Source organism: Caloenas nicobarica, chromosome 25 (assembly GCF_036013445.1).
Source record: "Caloenas nicobarica isolate bCalNic1 chromosome 25, bCalNic1.hap1, whole genome shotgun sequence".
NCBI classification, from domain to species: domain Eukaryota; kingdom Metazoa; phylum Chordata; class Aves; order Columbiformes; family Columbidae; genus Caloenas; species Caloenas nicobarica.
The window spans coordinates 2,608,964-2,627,407 of NC_088269.1; the positions used below are offsets into that span (position 1 = coordinate 2,608,964).

General features: G+C 48.1%; 1 protein-coding gene across 1 annotated transcript; it reads right to left on the bottom strand.

The window, feature by feature from the left end:
- Positions 1–5,502: 5,502 nt before the first annotated feature.
- On the bottom strand, positions 5,503–11,045 carry PRNP (prion protein (Kanno blood group)). The gene is made up of 2 exons (XM_065651660.1): positions 10,990–11,045; positions 5,503–7,667 (listed from the first exon to the last, which is right to left on the bottom strand). The coding sequence occupies exon 2, from the start codon at positions 7,663–7,665 to the stop codon at positions 6,907–6,909; it is 759 nt and encodes a 252-aa protein (XP_065507732.1). The 5' UTR covers positions 7,666–7,667; positions 10,990–11,045; the 3' UTR covers positions 5,503–6,906.
- Positions 11,046–18,444: the final 7,399 nt, after the last annotated feature.

The window sequence follows — 18,444 nt, forward strand, 5'->3', positions numbered from 1 at the left end:
AAAAAAAAATCCCTGCGTCTTAATTTTTCTGGGGTTTGCCGCCCGGATTCGCGGCGTTTCTAATGTGGATGCAGCTGGAAGCGGGATGTGCTTCTCTGGGCTTTTCTTAAAATGAAACGTTATTTGGAGGAATAGGGCAGAGAAACGAGGCAAATTAAATTAATCGAGCCCTTTTTTTTTTTAATTATTTTTTTATTTTGAAGCACTGGGGTTTGAAGGGGGGTGGGTCAGGCCTGGCACCTTCTAGCGGGGCCGGTTGGATGGAAACGCTGACACAGGGATGCTGCGGCCAGGGGGGCTCTGCTGTTTCAAAAGGCTTTTGTCAACAACGGCTCCTGCTATTTTTTGGGCTGGTTTTGGGGCTGCGATGGCTCAGCAGCTTCGGTACAATGAGGTTGTTTGCTCAGGGGTTGCAGGATGAGGGGCAATCGCGTCGCGATGCTCCGGTGCTTTGCGGCGGGGTGGAAAAATGAACGTGCAAGTTTGCTGGGGAAGTTGGGAGTGTTTGCATCACACCATACTAGTAAATTATATGGCTTAAAAGACGTATAGATGAGGTTCTCAGGGACGTGGGTCAATGCCAGGGCTGGGGTAATGGTTGGACTCGGTGAGCTTGAGAGGCTTTTCCAACCAAAATGACTCTGTGAGTGAATACGGTCGATACATTTGACGCGTTGAATTATTAACTTTATTCAGCGTAGGTGGGCCTAAACCTAAGGCACGGAGCTCACTCTCCCTCCTTGCGCCCTTTTGGCAGGTCGGCAGGATGAGGCCCCGCGACGCCTGGTGCTGGGCGGCCATGCTGCTCCTCGCCCTCTTCAGCGATGGCGCCGGCGGCCGCCGCGGCGCCGGCGGGAGAACCGGGGGACGAGGAGGTGGCGGCGGCGGCAGCGCGGGCCTCCGCGGGGGCTTTCGGGCCGTGTCCCGCAGCGCCGGCCCCCCCGGCCGCGGCTCCAAAGTGGCGGGAGCCATCGCGGCCGGCGCCGCCGCAGGGTACGGCATGGGGCTTTTGGGGCGCCCGCGGCCGTCCCGCTTGGGTCACGGCGTCCCCGTGGCCCGGCAGCCCCCGCCGGCGGGTGGTTTTCACGCCCCGAGTTGGCCGGACATGGGTGGCAAGCGGGGACCCCCCAGCCGAGCCGCCGGGGCCGGGCGCGGTGGCGTAGGCCCCGCTTTGCTGCTGGCACCCGCCGTCTGCTTCGTCACCCACGGGCTGCAGCGCTGAGCACCGCGGGGGGACCCCGGGTGACCCCCCGGCCGGCTGAGCCCACCGGGGTTTCCTAGGGAATGACTTTCCTGGGAGATTAGATGTGGCTTGGGGAGGTGGAAGAGACGCTGCCTCAGTTTCCCCCCGCTGCCGTGACGGCACCCGGAGCTGGGCACCCATCGCCACGGTCACCCGGATCCTGCGAACCCCCGTCTGCGAGAGCACGTGCACGAGAAATCCAGCCCTGCGAGGACGTGTGGGGATTTGCACCCGGAGAGACGCTTGGCTCTGGTTTCCCGTCGCGTCGCTTTACCAAAAAAACGCTCTTTTCTGCCCAAAAAAGAGCACCGGGACTCCATGGGGGGCGGGATGCGGGACTTGAAAACGGAGCCCTCCACCTTGCAATAAAGTTTGGCCTTGAGACATCCTCTTGTTTTTTAACCAAATCCAGCGTGTTTCGCACTGGTGGCAACGCAAGGAAGAGCCGTATCGCCAAGGGACGCTGCGGTGGGTGAACGTGATGCTTGGGGACAAACCTGCCCTGTCCCATCTCTCTGGCTTTGAAATAGGCAAAAAAATCCCAATCTTTAGCATCCTCAGCCCAAAACACCCCCAGCTGTGGGACTGACCCTCCCTCGGGTGCTTTATATTTGGCAGAGAGGAAGCAAATCCTCTTTGGGAACAGCAGGGGAGCTCTGGGGAGGGACTTTTTTCCCCTCTATCACCTGCGGTTTTGTCTCTAGTTGCCGCTTTGGGTGGTTAAACCTTCCCTAAAACCCGGTTTAGTTGCAGCAGCTCAACCATCGCTGGGAGCAGAGGAAATAAAAGGGCGCCGAGTGAAATATTTGGGATCCCCGAGAACCCCGTGGGCAGCTCCAACCACCGTCCTCCAGCAGGTAAGTCCCTCACCGGAGTATTTTTGAGCCTGGATGTTTGCGAGCGGGTCGTCTCCTCTTAGAATTAGTGGGGTTTGGGGTATAAATATCCTTATAGTGTCCCCAGGAGAGCTGTTGAGTCGGGTCTCGCCTCCGTTGAGGGGTCGAATGAGCCCTGGCTGACGTACGTTGATTTTCTGGGCTCTTTTGCAATAATTATTTAGATTTTACAGAAGTTATTTGGCTCCTGAGGGATTTAATAGGTTTTGGAGCAGGTGGGCACGGGATGACCCTGAGGCCCATGCTCTTACAACCATCCAAATTGCTCCAATTAATTAATATTCAGTAGATAATTTATCTAATAATCTCTCCACCGGCTTAGGGGCAGCTTTTAGGCTGGACAAATCCAGCGAATCCTATCATGCAGCAAAGGGTTATTTTAATTCTTAAAAACCTGCTTGCTTGAAATAAACAATAAACCCAGCAGAAACTTGAGCCACAGCTCAAATTTGCATTTTTCCAGCATATATTTTGCATCCGGACGTATATTTTATATTATATTTTGACGTCTGGGCGCTGTCAAGAGCACCTTCCGTTCGCAGCCCTGATTTGCAGCCTAAAACACCCCAGGGACGATCCCACACTCCCCAAATTCCCCAATTTTTCTTGTTTTTTCCCTGTCCCGCAATGTGCAATATATGGGGACAAACTCCGACCCTCCCCCCCCAATTTAATTTCCACTCTTGCGCTGCAGAAAAAGGCCTTAAAAGTGATTAAGGTCCTCGTTAATCGCCTTGTGCTGGGAGTTTTGGGGTTGTATGTTCAGGCGGGGGCGATGCCGAGATCCCTCGGAGACGTGTTTTTCTGGAGGAGATTTTGGAAGCAAAATCGAGGCGTTTTCACGTATTTTGCCCCGAAACAGCAACCGAGCCAGCGCGGCCTTCAGCGCAAAGCTCAGCCTAATTTTGGAGGGTTCTTTGGGAGACCCGGCTTTACAAAACCATCCCCGGGGTTGATCCTGGGCTGGGCTCGGACAGGAGATGGTGCTGTTTGCTCGGCGATGCGGCTCCTCTCATCCAAACCCAATAAAACTGGTGAACTTCAGGCACTCGTCTGCATTTTAAGCCTCCAAATGAGACTATTTCTCCTCCGGCTCTCTGCAAACTGTCCAGCCGTGCACCAAAATTGCTCTTTTCGCCGTGTTTTTCAGCCAAGGAACATATATTTGGTCGCTCTGCGCGTGTAGGGGATGCTCGTTTATGGACGCGAAGGATGCAAAGCGCCGCAGGATGCAGGAGTTGGGGGGGGAATATAAAAAAAACACCCCCCCAAATTACTGGATTTGTACTTTGGGGTGTATTTATTATCAGCTTGGTAAATCGGAAAGGTTTCCCATCCTCGCTTGGCAACAAGGCGCCTGCCCGCACTGCGGAATTTGGATTATTTAGCTAATTAAGACACAGCAATTAATTTCTCTAGCGAAAGAGGTCGCTCCTAGGGGGCTCCAGAGTTCTTGGATCCAATTGTCCCAAAGGACACGAGGGCTCGGACCGTGTCCCCGTGTCCTGCTCGAGTGTTCCCAGAGCCAGAAAAGCCCCCAAATTCCGCCCCCAGCCCCACAGCAGCGAGAAAACGGCCCCCAAAATCACCATAAACCCCAATTACCCCATGCTGGGGAAAAAAAAAATGGGCGCAGAGGGGGAAATGGAGGAGTTTTGAGGTTATCTGAGCGTTGCCGACGTTGGGGGTTCCCCCCGCGTGTGGGGCTGGAGCAGCTGCCCTGTGTCGGGGTGAAATGGGGGAAGATGGGGGCTAAAAATTGGCATTTTTGTATTGCTGGCTGATGAGGTCAAACCCTTGTCGGTGGAACTTCCCATGTAGGTGCTTAGCTTGGAAAACAGGGGCTTTCCTTTCTTTTATGATTTTTTTCCTCTTTTTTACTTTTATTTTTTTTCCCCCTCCTTCTTTTGTTTGTTTTCACCCTCCCCCCCCTTTTTTTCTTTCTTTCTTTTGGAATTCCCCCCCCCCCCCTTCTTATAAGGTGTTTTTCTCTTTTTTTGCTTTTTTTTTTTTAGGGGCGGGGGGGGTCCTTCTTTTGGGGAGGGATTCCTTCTTCATTGTTTTTATTTTTTTTCCTTCTTTATTGTTGTTTTGCGTTTGGTTTTTTTTGTCCTTTTGTGGGGGGGGGTTGTTTCATTTAGGTTGGTTTGGGGGTTTTATTTTGGTTTTTTTGTATTTTTTTTACTACTTTGGGGTTTTTTTCCTCCTATCTCTGCACTGCAGCTCACCAGAGCAAGGTCCATTATGGGACGGCTCCCCAACCCCATCTCCATCGCTACCTCTTCCTTTTATTTTAAGTTTGAAATCACTCTTGTTTTAACTTGGAAAAAAAAAAAAAAATCTTAATTAATACAAAGTGTTGTGTAAACCTCCCCGATAACCTCACGGGGGCTTTTTATTCCCCAAATCCTCCTTTCCATCCCTATTTTGTAAATCGCTTTTGCACAGGGAAGATGTAAAGGGCAGGATGCTGATGTTTTATTTTGTTTTTTCATTTCGGAAAGTAGCTCCCACGACTAAACCCTGCCTGCCATCTATTTTTTATCTCCCACTTCCCATTTGCTGCTCCACTTCTGAATATCCAGAGATAATATGGAGATTCCCAGTAGCACACAGGAATAATCATTTATTTAGTGCTGAATAGCTTTTTTTTTCCCCTTCGTTTTTCTGCAAAAAGTATGCAAAAGAGTCAGATTTGGGGTTTTACTTGGACCGTGACTTAAAGACCAAATTCTTTAGCATCCTTGTGGGCAAGGGGGTTTGCAGCACAATAAATCGCATCCTACAAAGGCTCAAACCAAACACGTCCAAGGCTTGGTCTTGAGCTTAAAATTAAAGCAGCGTCCAGCTGAAAGGTCCAAATCCTTCCATCTTTTTAATTGTAATTTTTAACCCTTGCTATAGTTTAAGACATTTAATGGTGATGCTGGTTTAGGTACTGGGGAGATTTGGAATTTTGGCACCTTTAGGTTGGGCTCGGGGCTTTACGTGGAGTTAATCGGGCTTAACGTCACTGAAACGGCAAATGGAAAAACTCTTTTATTAGACAGAAAATAGGCGGAGTAAATACAAGGTGTTATAAATTAATAATTAGAAATGGGTGTTGACTTCTATGGGGAGAAGAAATCCCTGCCCCCAACCAGCACGTTGGCTTTATTAGAAAATATTTGTTGGATGGCAGCGGTACCGTGAGCGGGAGGAGAAAAGACGAACTGGAATTGCGGTTTTTAAGCCAAATTTAGTGCTGAAAGAGAACAAAGGCGCCCACAGGCCGGGGAGGAAGGGACAGAGAGGGCGAAAAATGTGGTTTCTGTCTGCGGGGACTGGCAAGAGCTGTTTGCATGAAGGAGGCTGATGTCTGTCTTGGCTTTATCCGTTTTAATTTGTATCCGACGTCGAACACTTAGAAAAGTACCAGAACGGCAAATTTTGTGCATGCACCATTTACGGATTTACAAAAACATTCGCGTATCACAAAGTATGGGTTACCTCAAAGCCCTGCTTTTCCGGCGAATATCCTGAAAGGTTTCTTTTCCTTATATTTTATACATATATATATATATATAGATCTCTTCACTTAGCTTACAATGATACGAAAAATCATCTAGGACGGTGTCATTCAGTGCCTTGCAAAAAAAAAAAAATATATATATATACACAGATATTAAATATAACTTGGGGGCGACTGGTTTGACAAGCGCAACTTTACAGATGCTCCAGGTTCTGTACAACCCGGCGTTGGCCCAAACACAAGAAGCAAGAATTTCACCCGCTGCTTCTACGAATTACTTGCAAAAGGCGATGATTATTTTTTTTTTTTAAGCATCTCTCATCCATCAGGCTTGGTTTTCCTGACGCTGTTTGCCGTAAGCATCGGATCTAGCTGATTTTAGTCTCTTGCGACGTTCTTGACCCCCTGAGCATCCTCTGAGCTGCATTTTAACGTCCTTTGGGTCGAAGTGCCAAAGTGTGAGCGCAACTTGCCATCCATAGCGCATCCAAAAGAGCTTTTTCTCGGGCTGTAACACACCAAGCGTTACCATTTGGGGGCTTTTTTGACCGTTCAGCAGCACTTTTTGCCTTTAGGCTAAGGAAGGCAGGGAGGCTGAACTGAAAGCAAAGTGGCGCGAGGGTCCAACCGAAACCCGACCAGGGTTTCAGTCTTGGGGGAAAAAAAAAAAAATCACTTTATTTTTGTGTATTGCTGCAGGAGGCATTTGCAGCATGCAAGACGCGGAGCGGGCAGGTCCGTACGTACACGGGGAAGGGCGTTTTTTAGGGTGAAAGGGTTAAAATTGCAATGCAGCGGCTTGTAGCTTGAAAAACCCATATTTTAGCAACCCAAACCCCCTACGGGGTATGTAGGTGCTGGGCGCAACGCTGCGCCGTGCCCCGGGGAGAGGGGGTTTGGTGGCAGCGGGACTCGGGGGATTAAATAAAATCCCGCTTGTTAGCAAAGAGGATTTTTGGAAATGCTCTTGCAGGGACGCCGCCGAGGGCCGGGTGAGCTCTTCTCTCTGCGTGGTCCCTCTCGGGGTGTCCCCGAGGAGGAGGAACGTGGTGAAGGCCGTTTTGGGGGCATCCTGCTCCGTCACTGTCCCGTTGCGCCGGGGACGGGGTGGAAAAAGACATTTTCACCTAAACCGGAGGCGACGAGGAGCGTCGGCGCCCGTGCGCCCCGAGGGCTCTTCACCAAAGCAAGTGAGAACTGGAGGGCTCGGGGGGTCCCCGTGGGGACGTGGGGGACGTCTCGAAGCGGCGGGGGCATCAGTGCAGGACGACGAGGGTGAGGAGGAGGAGGGCGGCCAGGGAGGCGTCAGCGAGGTGCAGCCGGATGCCGGAGGCCAGGCGGTACTCGCGGTACTGCTGCACGCACATCTCCCGGATCACCTTGGTCACCACCTTGGTCTCCAGCTCCGTCTCCGTCTGGTTCGCCCCGGGCCCGGCGTCCGAGGCGTTTTTCTTGGCGGCGGGGCCGATGTTGTACTCGGTCACCGTGATGTTGAAGCAGTCGGCGACGAAGATGTCCTGCGAGACGGGGCTGCTGTAGTCGCGGTAGTAGACGCGGTTGGGGTAGCGCGAGGCATTCTCGTCCCACCAGCGGTACTCGTCGGGGCTGTCGAAGCGATAGTGCATCCCCGACATGACGCGGCCCATGGCGTAACCCCCCAAACCTCCCACCACGGCGCCCGCCGCCGCCGCCCCGGCCACGTGCTTGAGGTTGGTCTTGGATTTGGGGGGTTTCCACGGTTTTTGGTTGTAGTAGGTTCCTCCGCTGGATGGGTTGTAACCCTGGCCCCACCCTGGGTTGTGGGGGTAGCCTGGGTTGTGGGGGTACCCCGGGTTATGGGGATAACCGGGATTTTGGGGGTAGCCGGGCTGGCGGGGGTAGCTGGGCTGGCGGTGGCTCCCGGTGCCCCAGCCGCCGCCGCTGGGTTTGCCTTTGCCTTTCTTGGAGAAGGCGACGTCGGTCCAGGCGCCGAGGAGCAGGATCACCAGGCAGCAGGTGGCAAGGAGCTTGGCCATGGCTGTGGGACACAAGGACGGGCAGCGTTAGGGGCAGGAGGCAGAGAAATCGCAGCCGGCACAAGCGTCGTATACCCTGCTTCCCAAGCCCTTCCCCGAAAATAAGCCCTTCTCCGAAAATAAGCCCTTCCCCGAAAATAAGCCCTAGCGTGATTTTTCAGGATTTTTGAGGATGCTTGAAATATAAGCCCTACTCCAAAAATAAGCCCTAGTTACAGTTCGTTTTAAAAAAAGTCAATTTAAATAGTGTCTAGGCAGCTGTACACGTAAAAAATGGCATCTTTAGGAGCAAAAATTAATATAAGACCCTGGCTTATTTTCAGGGAAACGGGGTAGAACAGAGATAGTCCCCTTTAATCCAGCCACAGAATTAATAGCTTTGGACTTAAAAGCATGTTTTCCCTTCCCAGAGCCCCTTATTTTGATATATATTTTTAAAATATATATACGCATGTGTGTGTATATATATACACATATATATAAGAAGGATAGATGAGGTTCTTAGGGATATGGTTTAATGCTAGAGTTAGGTTATGGTTGAACTCGATGATCTTAAGGGTCTCTTCAGCCAAAATGATTCTATGATTCCATATATTTTTATTTTTATATATATATATCCCCACCTCCCCAACAGGTCCTCTGCTAGTAATGGCCACTTTAAGCAGAGGAAAAAAAGGGTTTAGGAAAAATGCTTTACTTGGTAGAGCGGTAAAAAAAATCCACTTATTGAACCTGCTCTGTCCAATTGGATGATGTAAATGAGATTTCTGCTGTGCAAGGGTTGGTGGCAATGAACAGACTCATCCCACTCTCCAAGCTTTTGGGTACCTGGGGTTGCAAGGGTGGAACCCCCAGCCTTGCCCTGGAGGGGTTTTTTTCCCTAAAGAAGGAAATTTGGTGTGTTTTGCCCAATTCCCTATTTACGTGCGACAGGCCTTAACTGAAAACCAGCGTTTTTCTAGTTTAATGTGTTTGCAAATTGCTGCTTGCGCAGCGTCTTGCTGCTGGCATGCCAGGTCTCTCCTACGCTACCTGATGGGATTGCGAGGATGAAATCCCAATTTAAAGAGCCGCTTTCTCCTTGTGTATAATCCAGCCTGTATAATACACACCAGCTCTGCAAATCCTTTGGGAAAGACCTTCGGAAAACACCCCCCTGAGCTGCAAAATCCCTTCGGATACCTCCGTGCAACGCCGTGGAGCGTCGAATTACCGTCACCCTCGTGTTTAACGTGCAAATTCAGCAATAGCAAAGGGTTTGCTATCCCGTGCAAGGCTGAGATCCCCGCCAAGATCCCCCTGTGTGCACTGGGATGCTGGGGAGGGAGAGAAAACATTCCTGGCAAAGTGTGGGTGGGTGTTTCGCTGCATCCTTGGATGCTTCAGATGCACTTGCTGGCAAGAAACAATTGAGGTTTTTTTCCTGAGTGGGTTTTTTTTTTTTTTGCAGCAATTAATGGCCTGGCTTCCTTAAGAGTCATCACTCAACCCAATTATTAAGTTTAATGCAGACAAAAGGTGACGGTCTCTTGTGAGATGCTGCCCTTAACAGCACAAACAGGCAGGAAAAAACCCCTGTTTAAGGCCAGAAATTCTTCCTTTGCATATTAGCTATGGTTTTACAGTCCATAAAAGCGAATTAATCTCCCTTTGGCTCCTAATGATGCTCTTTTTCTCCTCCCCTCCCCCCAAAACAATCTGGTCTTATGTCAAAATACGTTTGAGTTGATGTCTTTTATGTCCGTGTTTTGGTTGGGATCGTTAGCAAGAGGTTTAATTAAAAGAGAAGACGTGAGAGCCTGTTTCTGGTGACGGGGAGGAAAGCCAGGCCCGGGCTGCTGTCTCGTAAAACAAAAAAATAAAATAAAATTGGGTGTAAGCCACCCTCTTTTTTGCCCCACAGCACCCACCCGCTGGGAGCAACGATGAGATTTCAAAATAGTTTAAAAAATATCCCGAAGACACGGCAAGAACTTGAAGGGGCGAACACTCTTTGTGCACTCAAAAAAAAATTTTTTTTTAAAATTAGGAAATAGTTGGGGAAAGCAGCAAATTGGCAAGTTATTTTTTTTTTTTTTTTAAGACGGCGAGTTGCAAGAGGGGGAAGAAATCAACCCCTGGATGAAAACAGGTTTTAGCAAAGCCCCGGAGGATATTCCAGCCTGGCAGCACCGACCTGTTCCTCTAATTGCCTGCGCAGAGACGCGCTCTGATAAACAAGGCGAGGGCTCGTTTGCGTTTGCGCTAATTACCGAGCTCCGGGCCGCTGAGCTTCACCCCAATATATGCGGTCGCTGGCGCAAACCCCTGGGAGCCACTTTTTGGGCTCAGAGCTGCCTTTTCTCTGCTTGGAAATAATACTCTACAGCGTGACCATAATATTATAATTAAATTATATTCTCGGATGGCTCTGCGGATTTTTTTTTTTCCTGGCTCTTTTTAACCTTCCTCCCTCAGTTTTTCCCCTCTCCGCGGGCGAACGTAGGCGATGAGAAATTAATTCAGGGGGTTTATGTCGGAGCGGTTTGTAACTGAGGTTTTACTGGAGAAGCGGAGGAACCCGGGGGCTCCTTCGGGGTGGAGGGGGAAGCGGAAAATGGAGGATTCGAGGAGCGATCGTGAGCAGCAATTACGTGCGCAGGGCTGGCGAGAGGGAGGCTTTGGGGTTGGAGAGGAAAACCAACACCCCGGAGCCAAAATAACGGTGGAAATAACCTTGTTAAGGTGCCTGGATGGGGGGGAGAGAGAAGAAATGGAGGGAGGTTGGGAAGGGGAAGGTGGGGGGTCGTGTGGGGAGGAAGATGCTCGAGGACGGGGGTGTCCGGACCCTCCTGGTGATGCTGGGAAGGTTTTGGTTAATGGAGAGGAGGGGGGAAAAAATGAGGTTATGGGGAAGGGGGGTTGCAGGCTGGCAGTTTGCTTGCTGAAAATGCCCCCCCCCCCCACTTCGTTTTGAGAAATCGGTTTACATTTTAAAAATATCTATGTAAAAATATAAATCCCCCCTTTTTTTTTTTTTTTTTTTTTTTTTTTAAAGCACAGCTGAGAAAAAACAAAACAAAAACCCTCCAGGACGCTCCGCTCCGAGGAGGCGATTCGGGGGGGGAAGAAATTTCCCACCAGCTTTGAATCAGCCCTGAATAAACAAGCCGAGCTCTGTCTCTTAAGGAGGACGCTCGCCTTTGGAGCTGGAAATTCTATTTTTAGGCAGCGATGGTGGGGAAAGAAGGAAACCCCCCCATCCCCTTGGTGTTAAATCCCCCTTGGCTGGGGGTTTATCCCACCCCAAGCCCCCATGTCCCTATTTTTTCGCCCGACACTCACCGGTGGGGAGCCCGTTGCTTTGCTCGGTTCGAGGTGATTCAGCCTCGGCCACGGAGCGATGGGGAGGAATAAATAGCGAGAGGGAGGAGCCGGCTCCTGCGCAGCACAGCCTGGCCAGCATCCATCCTCCATCCTCCTTCCCCGGCGAAAATCCCCGCCAGCACCCCAAAAAATGTTGGGTTCACCCCTTGTCATCCTTCCCGGCAGATACGGGCGTGGTCGGCAATGACGGCGATCAAACGGGCTGGAAAATTGCAGCGTTCGGATGGTTTATTCAAGAAATATCGATGGGATCGGCAGGGTTTGGGGCTGGATTGGAGATCTTGGGAAACTGCAGCGCTCGCTTTATTCAGAAAGTATCAATGGGGTCGTCAGGGCTTGGGGCTGGTTCAGAAATCTTGGAAAATTGCCACACTTGGATGGTATATTCACGAAATATCAACGGGGTCGTCAGGGCTTGGGGCTGGTTCAGAAATCCTGGAAAATTGCCACACTTGGATGGTATATTCACGAAATATCGATGGGATCGACAGGGTTTGGGGCTGGTTTGGAAAATCGCAGCACTTGGATGGTTTATCCAAGAAATATCTATGAGATCAGCAGAGTTTGGGGCTGGTTTGGGAAAGTGCAGCATTTGGATGGTTCGTTCAAAAAACATTTATGGGATCAGTAGGGCTCCGGGCTGGTTTGGAAATCTTGGAAAATTGCAGCACCTGGATGGTTTTGTCAAGAAATATTGACGGGGTCGGCAGCGATTGGGGCTGGATTGGAAATCTTGGGGAACTGCCACACTTAGATGGTTTAGTCAAGAAATATCTATGAGATCGGCAGAGTTTGAGCCTGGACTGGAAAACTGCAGCACTTAGATGGTTTATTCAAAAAGTATTGATGGGATCGGCAGGGTTTGGAAATCCTGGAAAATTGCAGCGTTTGGATGGTTTATTCGAAAAATACCAATGGGATCGGCAGAGTTTGGGGTTGGTTTGGAAATCTTGGAAAATTGCAGCGTTTGGATGGTTTATTCGAAAAATATCGACAGGATTGGCAGGGCTTGGGGCTGGTTTGGAAAAGTGCAGCATTTGGATGGTTTGTTCAAAAAATATTTGTGGGATCGGTAGGGCTTGGGGCTGGTTTGGAGATCTTGGAAAATTGCCATGCTTGGATGGTTTATTCAAAAAATATCAATGGGATCGGCAGAGTTTGGGGCTGGTTTGGCATCTTGGAAAATTGTAGCGTGTGGATGGTTTGTTCAAAAAATATCAATGGGATCGGCAGAGTTTGGGGTTGGTTTGGAAATCTTGGAAAATCACAGCACGTGGATGGTTTATTCAAGAAATACCTATGGGATCAGCAGGGTTTGGGGCTGGTTTGGAAAACCGCAGCACTTGGATGGTTTATTCAAGAAAGATCGATGGGATTTGGAAGGGTTTGGGGTTGGTTTGGAAATCGCAGGGTCAGGTTCTGGAAGAGAAGTGGATGCTTTTAGTGATGGCTGTCTGCAGCTCCAAATCCATTATCCTGTGAAACAGAGAGATGCTCTGCGGGCTGATGGCTAGAAAATATTAAATAATAAATTAATAATAAAATAGACTCGGATCTACAGGGGAAAGGATGAGCCCGTCTTCGGAGTTTGACTTGCTTTAGAAGAGTAAAACTCACTCCTGCATGGAGTGGTTGTGCTTTATGTTGATGTACCCTGATATTTAACGGGAGCAAACACCACAGAAGGCAATTAAAAATTATATGGGATGGTCATGGTGAGCTGGAGCTTTTACAGCACTATTTTTCAGAGGATAATAGAGACCTAAAGCCCAGGATGGGGACTTAATCCCATCCTTTAGGATTAGGATGGGCTGCAATAAATGGGTTGAGTCCAGAGCAACCTGGGATGCTCGCGTGGTGGTTGGGACGTGCAAATGAAGCTTGAAACTAATTGCACTGAGGCTGATTTTTGGCACGGCCACATGACAAAGCCAAAACCCTACCGAGGTTTGGCTGCCCGAAATATTTGGGCTGGGTACAGCTGTCCTGGGGATGCTCCAACCACGGAGCACATCTGGTCATACAGGGGATTGCCACCCCGATGCTCTATATTCTTGTTTGTCCGTCTGGCTGGATTATGTTTAATAATAATAATAATAATAATAATAATAATAATAATAATAATAATAATAATAATAATAATAATAATAATAATAATTTCTATCTGGCAGGGAAATGGGCTGTGCCGGGTGCTTCGGCTACGCTGGGGTGACATCTGTATTAATTTCCGAAACAGAAAATTAAATACTGAGGGCAGGATTAAGGTCAGCGAGGCTGTTCAAGCTCTCTCCTCCAATACACAGGCGTGTTTATTCCTCATGTGAATGCAGACATGGCTCCTGATTCCCTGGTTTGGGTTTAAATACTCTTCAGTGGCACCTCTAAAACCCAAAACCAGGAAAAGAAAAAAAACCACAGCAGCAGGAATGCGACAGTTGGGTTGAATCCATCCGTGGCTTCTAAAAATCAGGATTTTTCCATAAGAATAATATAATTCAGGGGAAGTTTTGGTCTCGTTTGGTTTCTTCAAGAATATCAATGGGATCAGCAGGGTTTGGGGCTGGACAGGCAATCTTGGAAAATGGCAGCACTTGGATGGTTTATTCAAGAAAGATCGATGGGATCGGCAGGGTCTGTGGCTTCTAAACATCACGATTTTTCCATAATAACAACATATTTCAGAGGAAATTCTGGTTTTGTTTGGGAAATTATAAAAACTTTGTCAGACCCCAGCTGCAAATCAAGCAGGAGCAGCCTATTGACTATTAATTAATGTTTAATTTCTTGCGGAAGTTAGCAGCAAAACCACCCAAACCGGCATATCCACAGCATCTATTGAACGGCGCCGTGTGCCACACGGGTTTTTTTAGCATCTCGGGATAAAATTTCTGCCGGCAACGAGCCAAGAGCTGCATCGATCGGGAGGTTTGGCCCTTCTTCATCTGCAGCAACAGGGGCCGGAGGAAATAATAATGCAACGTTAAGTGCGACGGGGGTTCCTGCCAGGTTAGAAAGCATTAATGGGATGGGTTTTTTTCTCATAACAAATGGAAAATGTTGTTTTTGCTTTAACGATGAGCTGGGAAAGGCCCCGGGTTCATCCGACCCTGCTTTGTTGCTTCTATTGATTTTATTTTTTTACGCTTTAATTCACGCGAAACGTTTTTATTCGCGTAACTCTGGGTTTGCTCGGAGAATAAGCCGCAGCTTGGGAAGGCAATAAAATCATTTGTGGGAGATTTTACTGGTGTTTTGGGGGAATTTGGTAGAGTTTTGAAGTCCCATAGTCTGTCCCCATCCCGCTGTCAGTCCCTGGAGCCGGCAAAAAATCTGGGCTCAAACTCAGCCCATCTCATCGGGAAACCTCTTTAAACCTTCCAAAGGCAAAAAGAAGTGGAAATAAGTGCTGCATTCGGAGGGTTAATATAATGCATTTTGCAGAAGTTAATTTATTTTAAGTAAAACTCCCCTACCTTAGAGTTTTTTTCCTTGGGAACCAGATGTCTTGGCATTATGATATTCGGCTCCTGGCTGGGTGAGAGCAGAGAAAACGCAATTTGGGGAATAAACGGGGCGATGGCAGCGAAGGGAAGGAAAGCGCCGGGGGAATTTTTTTCCCATCCGAAAGGAAAGATGCCACTCGGGCCGTTATTTTCCCACGTCAGCGTGTAATTAAAAACTGAAGCTTTATTAGGGTATTTTGCATTTTCTTTGGTTGCGATGGCTTCATTGCAGTCATGGGGTAAAGCTCGCGGTTCTGCAGACCCCAGGAAGGGCAGCTCCCCTCTGAGAGAAAATAAATGTCATTTTTGGCCCATTTTTAGCGGAAGAAGGGGTTTTCCGTACGCTGCAGAGAAATCTTTACCTGCACCACTGTTCTGTATTAAATTGCAGAAGTGGCAAGCGCAGCTCACAGATGGAGTTTCTGTTTTGCTCTTGACAACCGTAAGTTTTCCTGTAGAAAAAAATAAATCTATAAATAAGATAAAAGGGCTATATAAATTTTTAGCCTTTTGCTGCGGAAAAAACAAGAACCCAGACTTTCCATGCAACACCTTGCGCTGCTTCCAGGGAGGTTTTGGGGGTTTTTTGGGGCCAGATGCTGCTCTGTTGCAAAGCCAGCATGGAAAAAATAAATCAGTTTATGACTGTTCTAGCAAATGAGCCTCATTGCAGCCGCGGATGAGTTTGTCGCTTGGTGTCGATTCGTTTTTCTCACTCTTTTTGCAACGGGCAAATGTGAACCGCAGGCAACGGAAGGCTCCAGTGAGGGATTATTGCAAGGCGGTTTTGGGGAGAAAAAGCAGCAAATAAGGCAAGTCTTTTTCTCCTTGTGTCTCCAAGATAAAGCTAGATCCTTGCGGAAGCAGAGTAACCCAATTAATTCAATCTGAATTTCCCTTCCGCAGGCAGCGGCGGCTGAAATATAAATTATAGGAGGCTGCAAGCACCTTTTTTCTCTTTACTATTAGACAACTGTCTTAAAAAAAAAAAAAAAAGGCTATAAATGTTCATCCAGCTGCTACGATCTGATTAGGAGCGTAATAACCTCCGCCCGGGTGCTTGCTGCTATTCCGGGCAGGCAAAAGCTCCTTAGGGATGGGAGGGACCCTCCCTGCCCACAGGGTGATGCTTTCCCGAAGATGCATCACGTCTTTAGATGGGACACAGCTCCCAAAAATGTGCCTTTGGCCTCGCCTGGGGTTGGCGGCATCACCCAGGTGCTATAAGGTAAAATAACAGCGTTTTAAAAAAAAAAAAAAAAATCATATATATATATATGTTTATATACATTTATTTAAAAATATTTTTCATTTTGGAAGATGCACTGGTTTTTGGAAGATAATAAAAGTGCTTTGAAGAGGAGAGGGGAAAAAAATAAATCAGTTTTGGGTATTAGGGCCCCTCCTGCTGCCAGCTGGATTGATTTACGGGAAATAGAGAAAGTCACGCTTGTTCGGGGAAGACGTTTGCTGGCTGATTCAGTTTCAGGCCAGCGTTTGGTTCAAAAATAACCCGTCCCTGCGCCTCGGGAGCGGCCACGGCGGGTTTGTGCCTCCGCGTGAACAATTCCCCGCTGTATCCCGGAGAATGAGCGAGGGCAAGAGCCCGTAACCCTCCGTAGAAAGGGCTCATTCTGTCCTTTCCCATCAATAAATCTGTTTTTTGGACAGATGACAGCCCGGCGTTCGGGCTTTTTTAAAACACAACGTCCCGCCGTGAAGCTCCGGGAACAAATACGCTGCGATAATTCGGCGATACCCACCAGCTGGCTCCTTCGCAGGAAAATCTGATTTATTTTTTTTTTCTCTATTTTCCCCACCCCGTTGCAGGGTTAGTAACACACGACTCACCAGGAGGCTTTTCCTTCGCCTCTTGCCCGTTTATTTTTAACTCGCGATCCCCTCGGAAGAGTTTCCGAGATCACAGCAGCCGTATACGCACATTACATGACATAATGCGGCGGTGCTGAGGTCACCTCCGTAAAAATAACCCAGGGATGGGTAAAGGCGCTCCCGATTTTATATTTTTTTTTTAATTATTTTTTTTTTTTTAAATTTTTAAATATTAATCATCATGCCAGCTTCAGATCCTGCTTCGGGGCATTGCTCCTGTCCTGGAATGTGTCATCTGCTTGCAGGAACAGGCCAAAATCCTGGCGGATGTATTAATATTTAAACATAATCTTTACAATTATTTTTATTTATTATTAATTTAGTATTTTATTAATTTATTTAGTATTAATTATTAATAATATTGAAATGTTGTATTCCCCCGGCAGGGCCCGGGCAGAGGCATTTTGGTTTTTTTGGAGGTGTGATGGGTCGGAGGGGACGATGCTGCCGTCCTTGGGGCTCCCTGTGGATTCCTGGCTGGGTTGTGTTGGGAAAGAAGCAGGAAAAACGGATTTTTTGGGTGGAAAAAAGAGGCTTTGGGATGAGATAGGGAAAGCTGAACCCTGGGAAATACAGGCAATTGTCTGATTTTTAATGAAAACCCAAAAGCCAAGCAATAGACTGAAACGAGGGCTGGGTTGGTGATGGAGAAATATTTAAAAGAACTTTTAAATTCTTCTCTCGGGTATATGTGTTTTCCTTTTATGTACGTAATTTTGGTCCAGGTCTTCGCTTTGTTTATTCACGTGAGAACAAATGGAGGTTTCACACCCTGTGACCTGGTTTCTAACTCACAAGCTCGTTGAGGACGAGATGATTAAACCCAACTGCTCACAAAACAGTCGTGCAAATCCTCTTAGCTCAGCCGGTGAGTCCGTTTCCACCCCGATTTTATCCCTCTCCCTCCATACGAAAGTTTCCCAGGGCTGGATTATGGGATTTCATCCCTTTTTCTCCAGTTATAAATGAGAATAAGCAAAGATGAACCAGGCTTGGGAAATATCTGCCCTTGGGGGAAATCGGGCTGGATTTTTAGCCTCCAGGGTCTTTAATATATTGAAATATTTTACTCCATGATGCGCATCTTTCCACTTTGGAGCATCTTCCAGCTGGGATGTCAACCCAAGACCACGCGTGACTTAGTCCAAAGCTTTTCTTTCCCCTAAAGCAAGAAATTAAAGGCTCTTTATGAAGCTTATGCTGAGAATTCAGCTGATGTTATATACCAAAGAGATATTATATACCAAAGAGACATTTTAGACGAAATATTCAGGCATTATAGACCAAATATTCAGGCGTCATATGCCAAATCTGCTCCATATGTTTTATTTTATCTCAGAAGAGGAGCTGCTGATGGGAGAAAGCTTTCCCGTCGCCCGCGTGGGAGCAAGAACAAGCCAATAATCGCAGTTTGGAGCGAGGAAAAGCCCGGGGAGAGACGATGCTGCTCGGAAGATGCTCACGAGTTGTCATGGGCACAATTCTCCCTATAGTCATCTCCATGGCGACCTCCCAGCCGAGGGGATGCGACTCGTGCCGTGAGCTTAAACGCTGCTCCTGGTGCAAATAAGTGATGCTTGGGATCATCCAAGAGGTTTATCCCCAGGGATGAGAGGGGTTTTCAGCCAGAGCCTGAGGCAGCTGAGGTTGCAAACGTTTTGATTTATGAAAAACCGAGATTCGTAGCATCTCCCCTAAGGTATTTCTAGGGCGGGTACAAGTGTATGACGTACTTGGATGAGGCTCGGGTTGTTTTTTTTAATCGCCTTTAGCCGATGTGATTGGAAAACCCAAATAATACTCCTGCTTCTGGCCCAAGATTATGCAACAGGAACAGATACCTTAAGAAATAAAGCTGTGTGATAACGAAGTTGAGTTTTGACCGGTGTGTGGAGAAGGAAGCATTTTGAAATGAGCTTTTTTCCTCCCAACTAGGTTTTTTTGGTAAACAACAGCAAAGATTATGCACAATAGAACCATTTAATACAGTCTGGAGCTGAGATGTGCCAGTTTTAGG

Bases quoted from the DNA above. Each gene is read 5' to 3' on its own strand.
- PRNP (XM_065651660.1), bottom strand. From the start codon at position 7,665: ATGGCCAAGCTCCTTGCCACCTGCTGCCTGGTGATCCTGCTCCTCGGC.